Genomic DNA, 11,026 nt, shown 5'->3' on the forward strand with positions numbered 1-11,026 from the left:
TTCCTGTTGATCGACTCTCTGACCACTCCTAAATCCCATTTAGTCTTTCCTTTAACTTGAACCTCAAAGTAAAATCTGCCTGAAGAGAAACTCTGCTTTCCTAAAACACAAGCACAATAAGAAAATCTCTCTGGGTTGTCTGGGAGATTCTTCTTCACATCACCAAGATTCACTTGTTTCCCATCATCAGAAAGGATGAGTTCAGGATGTGCTGTATCAGGATCAAGAGTCACATCCACTGCATACTGCTGGACCCTCTTCAGCTCAGACTCAGCGAGCAGCTTCTTCATCTCTTTACTGAGTGTCTCCTCCAGCTGAACCACAGCTTTCACCACAGTCCCCTCATATGATGATGGACGGATGCTGACCTCTGTCCAGTCCTTGGTGGGTGGAGGTTGTTGGATGTTTAGGGACTGGACACTCTGGAGAAGATGGAGGTGGTCTTCAGAGCGTGAGAGCTGCTCCACCTCAGTGCTCCTCTTCATCAGCTCAGAGATTTCCTGTTCCAGCTCTTTGATGAAAGCTTCGGCCTGTTTTTCTGTTGTTTTCTGCTTCTCTTTGATCGTGTTGATGAACTCATTCAGGCCTCTCTCAACAGACTCCTTCAGAGAAGTGAAGACCTGAACACCTTCTGCTATCTCTCTGTCTGCATCTTCCTCACTGAGGTCGACTGAGTGTTTGATCTCCTGAATCTTCAGTCGTCTCTTCTGGATCATCTGCTGAATTTCAGCCTCTGTCTTCCCCAGCTCTACCTTCTTTTCTTCATATTCTTCTTTCAGAGGAACAACATCATGCATCTTGTGGTCTAAAACAGAGCAGAGCATGCAGACACATGTCTGGTCGGTCTTACAGAACAGCTCCAGAGGTTTATCGTGCTTCGTACACATCCTGCCTTCCAGGTTCTCCACAGGGTCGATCAGCTGATGTCTTTTCAGGCCTGACATGGTCAGATGAGGCTCCAGGTGAGTCTCACAGTAGGAGACCAGACACACCAGGCAGGACTTCAGGGCCTTCAGTTTGGTTCCAGTGCAGACGTCACAGGGAACTTCTCCTGGTTTGGACACTTGTTGCTCTGAGCTGCTGCTGCCTGCTTTCTGTTGAGCTGACTGTCTGAACTGAGCAACCATCTCAGAGATGAAAGTGTTGACGTGCAGCTCAGGTTTTGTGTTGAAAACCTTGTTACACATTGGACACAGGTACTGGTCATTAGTATTCCAGTGTTCAGTGATGCAATTTTTGCTGAAGTTGTTTCCACATGGTATGGTGACAGGATCAGTGAACACATCCAGACAGATGGAGCACAGAAACTGATCTTCAGATGGCAGATAGTTTGCAGCAGCCATATCTACACTTAGTTTGAATAAAAAGAAAAACATATTAAAATAGTTTTAATTATTTAAAAAAGGTGTTTTGACTTGCTCCAAAATGTTAGCAACAAGGAACACAGTAAAGCTGCATGCACTCTGACAAAACAGCACTGAATATATCCATAAAGCTACAGGGGAATATCCAGATACAAATTTGCAATGCTCAGCCAGAATTTACAGCGACTAAACACACTACATATTTTTTGTTGAGACATTTGAGATAATACAATGCCTAAAATATCTGCACTGGGTTGTTGTGGTTGGTGGTGCGTTCTGTAGTTGCAAGCAGTTGCCATGCTGTCTTCTGATTGTGGTAAGTTCAAACATATGCTGTGTTCCAAACGCAACATCGATACATCAGGTCACAATTCAATTTTTGATTTTTGTGACCTTATTTTTTTATTTAAACAAATCGGTTGAACTATGACATTATGTTTATTAAATGAAGCCAAATTAGTGATGTTTAGAAATCGTCAGATCAGAGCTTAATCTGATCAGATTAAAAGCTAACATCTACAGTCTGTTGGTAATTAAAATCAGCAACAGATCACATGGAAACATTCTGACAGCTACTCTGTCATAATAAAAAATGTGTTTGGAACTGGAGACTAGTCTGAAAATCTGATATATTAGGTTGTGATAACATTATTTTTTTAATCACAATCGGAAAACAGGCATGTTTCTTTAATCTTACATATCACCTTCCTGTTCAGTCTGATAGGGTTGCATGGTATCATTTAACAGAAGAATTAAAAGCTGGAAAATTCAGCTTCAGAAACTTGTCTATATATATATATATATATATATATATATATCCCCGCCCCCTGGCTATATATACACACATTGTCAAACAGTTCATATTTCTAGGCTTCAGGCCTCCCACTTTTTCTAGTGGAACGATTGCAGCCAGAGGAAATAGAGGAAGCAGTGTGCAATCAGTAAACAGACAGAAAACCACAGAGATTCAGTTCCAAGTTCCTAAAGTCCTGAGAACTGACACAGAGAGACTGTTTAAAGCTGTTAAAGTGGGCTACTGTATAGTGGGTCTGCAGACAAACAGCCAGAGTTATATTGTTACCAATTTCACAAGAAATGAAAAGAGAGGAACTTCCTTTGTGAGTAGAGCTGAAGTTTAGTGTTAATCCTGGTTGTAGAAAGTGTAAATGTGATCAGCTTTACTCACCAGTGTTTGTCAGAGACTCTGCTGTGTTGTTGAGAAAGACCTGATGAAGTCAGTTTGAGTTTTCTTTCAGAGAGAAACAGAGTCTTGTCTCTACTGCAGCGTGGCTGACTCTCTGACAAACTTAACTTTCATTTCTGGAGTGTGACGTTGAAGCTCTCCTCTTTCCAGTGTTGCTCCTCCTCTTTAAAAAAAAAATGCCTTAACATAATTCCAACATATTATTAGCAAATATAAATTCCCACTGATGATAGGCTTACTTGCCTACAGGTAAGGTAGTCACTAAGATATCAGCCCACAGTTAATCCTAGATTTACTGTGCCACATATGTAACATTAAAATATGATTTATAAAATCATGCCAACAATTAATATTTTAATAGCTTATGAAAAAAAGGTATGTAAGAAGGCTTTAGGTTACCCTAACAGTTATTGTAGGCCCAGTTTAATATGAACTTAATTTCATACAATATGTAGGGGGTCCCTGCTACATCTCACTTTAAGTTAAGGGGTCCTTGGCTTGAAAAACGTTCAAGACCCCTGATCAAGTGGGGGAAATGCCATTAAGGACAACAGCTTAACTCTAAAACGCGGAGACAAAATCATATGACTATAATAATGTTACAGTATATTAAAATCATACCTGCAAACTCAGAAGGGCTGAAAAAGGTGACACGTAGGCTACATCTCTTCTGTGTTTTTCAGACAACGGCAGCTACAGTCTGGTGTCAGACTCCTCTCCAGTGAAATATAGACACACTTTTACACCGTTTAGCGCTCAGCATTTTATCATGTTTACTCCATCTTCTAGCTAACGCTAGGCTAACCTGCTTCCAACTGTAGTGTTGACTAGCGTCCCGTGCGGCGATGTTCAGTTCCCTCTAACGTCCGTTTTCGGAGCATCGCGTAGCACCTAAGGCCCCGAAATCCGTGTTGCTATTCGGTCCGGTAGATAACGGTCGTTAAGGCACCGGGTCTGTACAGGTGTTATGGATCGCGTACAAACCAATAGGGTGTCGGAATAGCTATGTTTATACTTCTCATCCAACCACAATCAAATTCACTCTCTCCGGATGGAACGATCTGGATAGGTTTATTTGTGTGTGTGTTTTTGTGAACGATGACTGACGAGCTGGAATGAAAACAAGCCGAACTGAAATATGAGTAACGAGGCTATTTTTAAAATGTAGGGAGTAGAAAGTACAGATAATTGCGTGAAAATGTAAGGAGTAGCAGTAAAAAGTATGCTGTAAAATAATTACTCCAGTAAAGTATAGATACCCAAAATTTCTACTTAAGTAAGGTAACGAAGTATTTGTACTTCGTTACTTGACACCTCTGCTCCCTGTCATGTGCACTCTTCGTCATGCGCAGGAACTAGGGGTGCTGAAGGTGCTGCAGCACCCCCTGTTGGCAAACTGTGATGACAATAAAATGATAGCTTATAAATATCTCTGGTTGTTGTTTCTGTTCCACGGCATTTTGTATGTCATGTTTTGGGTGTGGGATGAAGAGAGGGATAATTTTAGTAATTATTTAATTAAAAAGTATTTAATTTATTTTCAGTGTGTAGTATTAGCCAATCAGATGTGCCTTGACGCGAATCACACGATTACAATTCAGCCTACACAGCACGCACACTCAAAGCCCACACAAAAGTTTCACAACTACTACTATATCAGCGCTACTAGGTAGTTAGCAATGTCTCAAAAGAGAATTTTGGATTTTTTTCAATCCAACCCCAAACACCCGAGGACTAGTGAGATTTCTCTACCTGACTTGTCATCCAGCATACCAGAAAAAGGTACAACCCCGACGCTCGAGCAGGACAAGCTAGCTTCTGTCGTCCCCGGTGCTAGCCAACACGACCAGGCTGCTAACGCTAGCACTTCAAATTCCGAAATTTCTCTCTCTGCCCCCGACAAGAGTGAGACTGCTGCAGCAGGGACATCACCTTTACCATCTGAAACCATTTCAGCCAAGGAATTTCGACTTCCCCACCAAGCGTTTTGGGACTGAACGTTTTTCAGGATCTTTTAAATCAGCTTGGTTTGAAAGATGGAAATGGCTCCATTATGTCAATGACACTGACAAAGCCCTGTGCTTTACTTGCTGGTCTGTGGTAGCCAAAAAGTTGGTACGTGACTGTTACAGAGCTGACGCCGTAGTCATCAGAGGGGGCTTTTCGAATTGGCGTAAAGCCACAAAAAAATTCAGAGATCACGAGAAGTCAGTCTTCCACCTAGAAGCTGTGAACAAAATCGCTGCTCTGAATAGTACACCGATCAGTGCCCTGCTCTCAGACGCGGTTGCGAAGGAGCAGAATACTGGCAGAGAGGTTCTCCAAGAGGCCTTCAAGTCAGTACGCTGTTTGGTCCGACAGGGCTTACCTCTCTGAGGCCACGATCACCATGAAGGACATTTCTGGCGTATGATGATTGACCGCACGGAGTCGCTTGCCGCAGCTCGCCAGTGGATGCTCCGCAGGGATAACTGTCTGTCAGATACGATCCAAAACGAGATGATAGAACTGCTTGCACATGCTCTGCAGCGAAGGTTGGTTTCTGGGGCGATGGTTTCTCATTACTTTGGACTGACGGCTGATGGCACTACAGACATTAGCTCATCCGAGCAGTTTTCCTGCCATGTGCATTATGTGGATCCTGATTTGTGTCAACAGAGTGTGTTTTGGGGATTTTACAGCGCACCAGATTCGAAAGCAGACACTCTCTTCAGGTGCATCGCTGACATATTTTTGCGCTTGCACCTGCCGATTGAAAAGCTTCAAGGCTACTGTTTTGACGGGGCAAGTAATATGTCTGGACCTTTCACCGGCGTACGGGCGCGTCTTGCAGAAGTTTGATTTGATTTGATTTATTAGACAGTAACAGAAATGAATGCAAAACAAGATGCCATCACAGTGACATTGCACATTTCACAGAACTGTCGAGGATAACGCAAGAAAGTTACAAACTTATTTCCATTGTGGTCCTCGTCTGCCCTGGCTCCTTGTTTGTCCATTGTTGCAACCACTCGTTGGATCTAGCTTTGCAAGAGGTGGCTCGTGATGTGGCTCTCGTCGCAGACGTATTCAACTTTGTACACAGCACCTCCAACCTCATCCGAGAGTCAGCAAAACGCAAGAGTTTGTATCAGTCTCTTTTCCCCGACGGAGAACCCGTGTCCAATGTCACAGCTCTGTGTCCGACAAGATGGTGCGTCAGGACCAAGGCGATATCCAGACTCCTTCAAGGATATGGGCCGCTGTTGGAGACCCTACGAGCTCTAGAAAAGGACCAGAGTGTTCGTGGGGAGACTCGGCCGAAAATATCAGGACTTCTCAAGCAAGCTATGAAGGGCAGAACTGTCTTCGGGCTGTTGTGCTGTGAGGCGATGTTTGGGCCTTTTGAGGCTGTGGCAAGAAGTTTGCAGAAGGCTGATGCAAGCGTTTCTGGTGCACTTGAGTGCATTCAAGTTCTCAAAGAGCGCATAGGTAAGCTTTATTCTTGGTTTTTGTTACATATAAAGTACAGGCCAAAGATTTGGACACAACTTCTCATTCAATGCGCTTCCTTTTTATTTTCATGACTATTTCCATTGTAGATTCTCACTGAAGGCATCAAAACTATGACTGAACACATATGGAATCATGTACTTAACAAAAAAGTGTGAAATAACTGAAAACATGTCTTATATTTTAGATTCCTCAAAGTAGCCACCCTTTGCTGGCTTGTTAACAGCTGCAAAGAGGGAGAAAGTGCTGCTGGATTGTGCCAAGGGCCTTGTTTCAGATGCTGACTTGAGTAACCTTCAGCTTCCACAGATGGACATTGCATCCCTAGGCCTGCAACTGAGGATGGTGGGTGGCCTCACCAAACAACATGCATTCCACTCAGTCCAAGAACTTGCTCGCTTTTAATCAACTCTACATCCACAAACAAGAGGACTTTTCACCGAGGTGGAACAGCTGATCCACTTGTGCCTCTGTTTACCAGTGTCTACTGCTGGCTCCGAAAGCTCTTTCTCAGCTCTTTGCCGCCTGAAAACCTGGCTCCGTAGCACTATCGCTCAGAGTAGACTTTCTCACATGGCACTGCTTCACATCCACAAAGACATTTTGGATGATCTGGATATTCAGGGTCTCATGGCAGAGTTTATCAGCCCGAACTCCAGAGGGCAAATCTACCTTTGGTGTGCGAAATCATCGTGGGTAAGACACGGTGTCTTACATCTCTGTGTCTTTTCCTGCCGCCGTGCAGCCCAGATGGTAGCCTTTATGATTGTGATTTATGTATGCCTATTATAAAAGAACAATAGTCTGTAACGTTTTAGAATTTGTCACATACTGTCGGATAAGACAGATTTTGCATAGTCTGTTACTTTGTGGCACTTTATGGCCGTTTTTCGGTATATGAACACTTAATCTACTTGTGGTTGTTTTAAAATAAACATACATTGTCATCTAGAAAACCGATCCTGGTGTGTCGACCTCCTTGTATCTAGACATTTTGAGTATGCGTGTATTGCTAATATATAATTTACATTGGTTATAAATGACATTTTAGTTTATATGCACACGGCATTCACACATATTTAGATTATTACATATAGATATTATTTATTCCGCCATTGACGGCTCATTTGTTTAAATATCACAACACATGCCCTTCATCAGATTAACGGGAACATGTGGTTAACTGTCTTTTTGGACTTAAAAGAGTCACCTGAGGAGAGTAGTTAGTAGATCTGTTTAGAAGTGGACTAAGTGGAGTTATTGTGAAATACCAGGATGGTGTCTGGTTAATATGGAGCAAAGGTGTGTCTTCATCTAACAGGTGGGAGGAGGAAGGTGTGTGAGAAGGTGTTGCTTATACCTGTATTATGTTTGTTGAAACTTGAAGGTGCCTCAGCTGTACTTTAACCAGGAGAGTTTAGTTTAGTTTATTGGACACAAATAGAAACCTCCACACATCTGCAACATGTCAATGATATGATAATGTGTTTTTTTGTTTTTTAACTTACAGAACAAACGGAGCTAAGTCACGTCCAGCGTTACATACGTAACCAGCAGTGAAGTAACTTCTGATTTGAACTGAAACCATGATCTTTTTCTAAACTTAACTTTGTAGTTTGTGTGTCAAAACATAACCAAACTGAGACCGTTTCACAACGTTAACGAGTTGTGTAAAACCGTTACGTTCTCTGGTTCAGATATGAGGATGAAAAACTTTAGAGGTACCTCTTAGGCCATGTATCAAGAATGCATGCACAATTCCTGATTTTCACCTCACACACACACATGAAAAGCATGCACATACTCAAAAGTGTATATGTGTGTGTGTGTGTGTCTGTTTCTGCCTGTCTCTCTTTTGCTAAAATGTCATTTTTTCTACCATTATGTAAATGTTTACACTTTTCAGGATTCATTTTCTATAGCGACTGACCACACTATTAGCCATGCTACATATATAGCATATATACATGTATAGTTGGCGATTAATTTAATAATTGACAACTAATTAACGGATTTATCTTTGCAACTCTAAATACCAAAAACAAATGTTGGCATTATTATTTGCTTTGTCAGTTTTTAACAGTTATTGTGTTTGTCTTTTTCAATGTTTTTCAAATGTTTTTTATTGTTTATCCAACTTTTTTCCCCTACGTTTTTGGCGCTTTATACAATGTTTTTGGTGTTTTTTTCTATGTTTTTGGTGCTTTATACAATGTTTTTGTTGTTTTTTTCTACGTTTTTAGCGCTTTATACAATGTTTTTGGTGTTTTTTTCTACGTTTTTGGCGCTTTATACAATTTTTTTGGTGTTTTTTTCTACGTTTTTGGCGCTTTATACAATGTTTTTGGTGTTTTTTTCTACGTTTTTGGTGCTTTATACAATGCTTTTGGTGTTTTTTCTACGTTTTTGGCGCTTTATACAATGTTTTTGGTGTTTTTTCTACGTTTTTGGCGCTTTACACAATGTTTTTGGTGTTTTTTTCTACGTTTTTTATCTGTTTTGTGAAGAACTTTGTAACGTAGATTATGAAAAGCTCTCTATAAATAAAGATTAGTATTGACAGAGTTTCTTTGTGTGTCTTTTTGTCCTCTGCAGGTTTCATCACCATGAACACACACACACACACACACACACACACACACACACACACACTTTATTATATTAACTCAATCCCACACACACAATATCCCACTGACACAAATACATCCCAGAGCACCAAATGTGGATTAATCCGCCGCTGAAAATAGTTCCAAACTAATACACAATGCTTTTCAACGGCAAGAACTTTCCCCGGGAACTAGGAACCTTTGAGACTGTGTGACTGGCTTAAAATGCCCACACAAATCTTTGTTCAAGCAGCAATTAAGACTCATATTTATATATTTATATATTTTCTGTGAAAGGAGCCAAACTGTGGAATTGGCTTCCTACAAATATAAAGACTCTAACTAAATTGTCCACTTTCAAAAAACTAGTAAAAGCATGGTTCATACAGCAGCAGCAGTGTGATCATGCCATATGAAATGTATAGCTGTGTGTATGTGAGGTGTGCATCTGTGTGAGTCCGAGTTAATGTGTTTATTTACTACACTTATTTTTATTGTTGTTAACTGTTTTTTTTTGGACATTTTATTGTAAAAATCTGACTCCTTTTATTATTTGAACTGTTAAAAGCCCTCCTAGGGACAGGTGTTGGGAATTAGCCATGGCTTTAAACACTGTGATACAGGCATCGGATTGTTATTTATGTAATAATATATGTTTTTTGTATCTGTCCCTATTTAAATAAACTACAACAAAAAAAAATAATAATATTAATGTTTCTAGTGGCGGCATCCTCTAGTGGAAGTAGTAGTTATGACGTGTGCAAAGCAGGAAGTAAGGTGATGAAATATAAGAGCCCCAAATGTCCCGGTAATGAGGCAGGTTGGGGGGGGTTGGATGGGTCAAACAGGACTTTCACCCAAGAGAACAGGGTTTGTGTCCAATTTGAAAATCCTCCACAATCACTATTTATTTTTTTTTTACGTTTAACGGTTCTTTTCACCACCATGTATAAACACCACTAACACCAACTTATCACCACTAGTTTTACACTTATTTTTGGAATGCATGGTCAATAAACCTCATTTATAGGAAACTATACCTAATCCTTGAGTTAAAAAAACTGAAATTATGAATTATTTAGACTAATATTAAAGGAAGGATAATCACAGACTGGTATATGTCAACGTTCAGCGAGGATACTGTTTAGAAACAAAACAAATTTCAAATGCTAAAATCTTTAATAAAACACCCCAAATTCAATGAAAGTAGAGATCCGATCTTCTGTCGTTCACGCGAACAGCGTTGTATGGAATCATCCATCCATGTTATTTTTGGGTAAATACAATTATGTAGTTAAAAAAAAACCCACTTTATTTTTTTAATTTTTGTTTCTTTATGTGACTGTTTGTCTTGTATCACTTTTGGTTTCTTGAATTGTTTCACATTAAAATAAAAAAAATTTATGAAAAGAAACCCAGATATCTGATACATACATAGAAATTTTGAAAATGGGAGCTGAAAAAAAAAAAAAAAGGTGAGACCGATTCAGCCTCCACAATCACTGCTGGTGAAACAAACATTTCCTCCTGCCGCTCCTTCACATTAAAAGCATCCAACTGGTGAAACAGACAGGGAGCTTTTATTGTGAAGCAGCCACAGGAAACACAATGTACTCATCATGAAATACAACTCCTTTGTAAAGCAGCTTTTCTGTTCAGTGTTTGGTGCTCAAGTCACTGTTTACTCAGGCCTTGTGTTCAACAACTGGTTCATTTTACAGTTTTCATTTTTACAATCACATATTTACAGATTTCTTTGACTTATAAACCAATCTTACCCACAAAATAAACAAAAAATTAACCAAAGTGACTAATAATGAACCAAGACACTTTTCAGACAAAATAGAAACATTCATTAACCTTTTATACACGGTATAATAACGACACATATTGTGTTCTGTAGATGCTATAGACATGTAATAGGCCTTAAGCTGCGTTCAGACCAAAGAAAGTGATCTGCAGATTTTGGCAGAGTTGTGTAGCAGTGGGAGTGTCACTGAAACAGCCTATTTCTGTGACTTCCAATGTAGCACAAGTACACTTTATATTTCACACTTACTGTTGTCTGTCAGATGGTTTATAGATCTCAAAATTTCCGACTGAACTTGAAGGTAGCTTTATTTCCCGGAGAAAGAGAGAAAGAAAAGAGATGAGCGAGATATAGCTAGTGCTTTGTTGTTGCAGGAAACAATCAGAGGGACTGATGGAGGGACTGAGGAAACAGTCAGCTGTTCCCCAAACTCCCAGGCAGTTCAGAGCCTGTGTTGGGAGTTCTAAAACGTTCTCGTGGCAGAGATAGAGGCAGTGATGTTTCCTGTTTCCTGTACGGGACTCTCACACCGCCTCAAAAACCTCTGATA

The 11,026-nt window shown here is 40.3% G+C and overlaps 1 protein-coding gene across 3 annotated transcripts in view; it reads right to left on the reverse strand.

Moving 5' to 3' along the window:
- LOC114572964 (E3 ubiquitin-protein ligase TRIM21) overlaps nucleotides 1-2,728 on the reverse strand; it is a 15,862-nt gene extending 13,134 nt beyond the window's left edge. The window contains exons 1-2 of one of the 3 annotated variants that reach the window (XM_028604788.1): nucleotides 2,551-2,728; nucleotides 1,125-1,345 (exon numbers count right to left, since the gene is read on the reverse strand). In XM_028604788.1, the coding sequence (XP_028460589.1) occupies nucleotides 1,125-1,343 (219 nt within the window). In that variant the 5' untranslated portion in view covers nucleotides 1,344-1,345; nucleotides 2,551-2,728. Of the gene's footprint in view, nucleotides 1,346-2,550 lie in introns of all 3 variants that reach the window. The other 2 variants (XM_028604797.1, XM_028604806.1) reach the window with 2 other exon arrangements.
- Between the last annotated feature and the right edge of the window lie 8,298 nt (nucleotides 2,729-11,026).

Source organism: Perca flavescens, chromosome 2 (assembly GCF_004354835.1).
Source record: "Perca flavescens isolate YP-PL-M2 chromosome 2, PFLA_1.0, whole genome shotgun sequence".
In the NCBI taxonomy this organism is placed as follows: domain Eukaryota; kingdom Metazoa; phylum Chordata; class Actinopteri; order Perciformes; family Percidae; genus Perca; species Perca flavescens.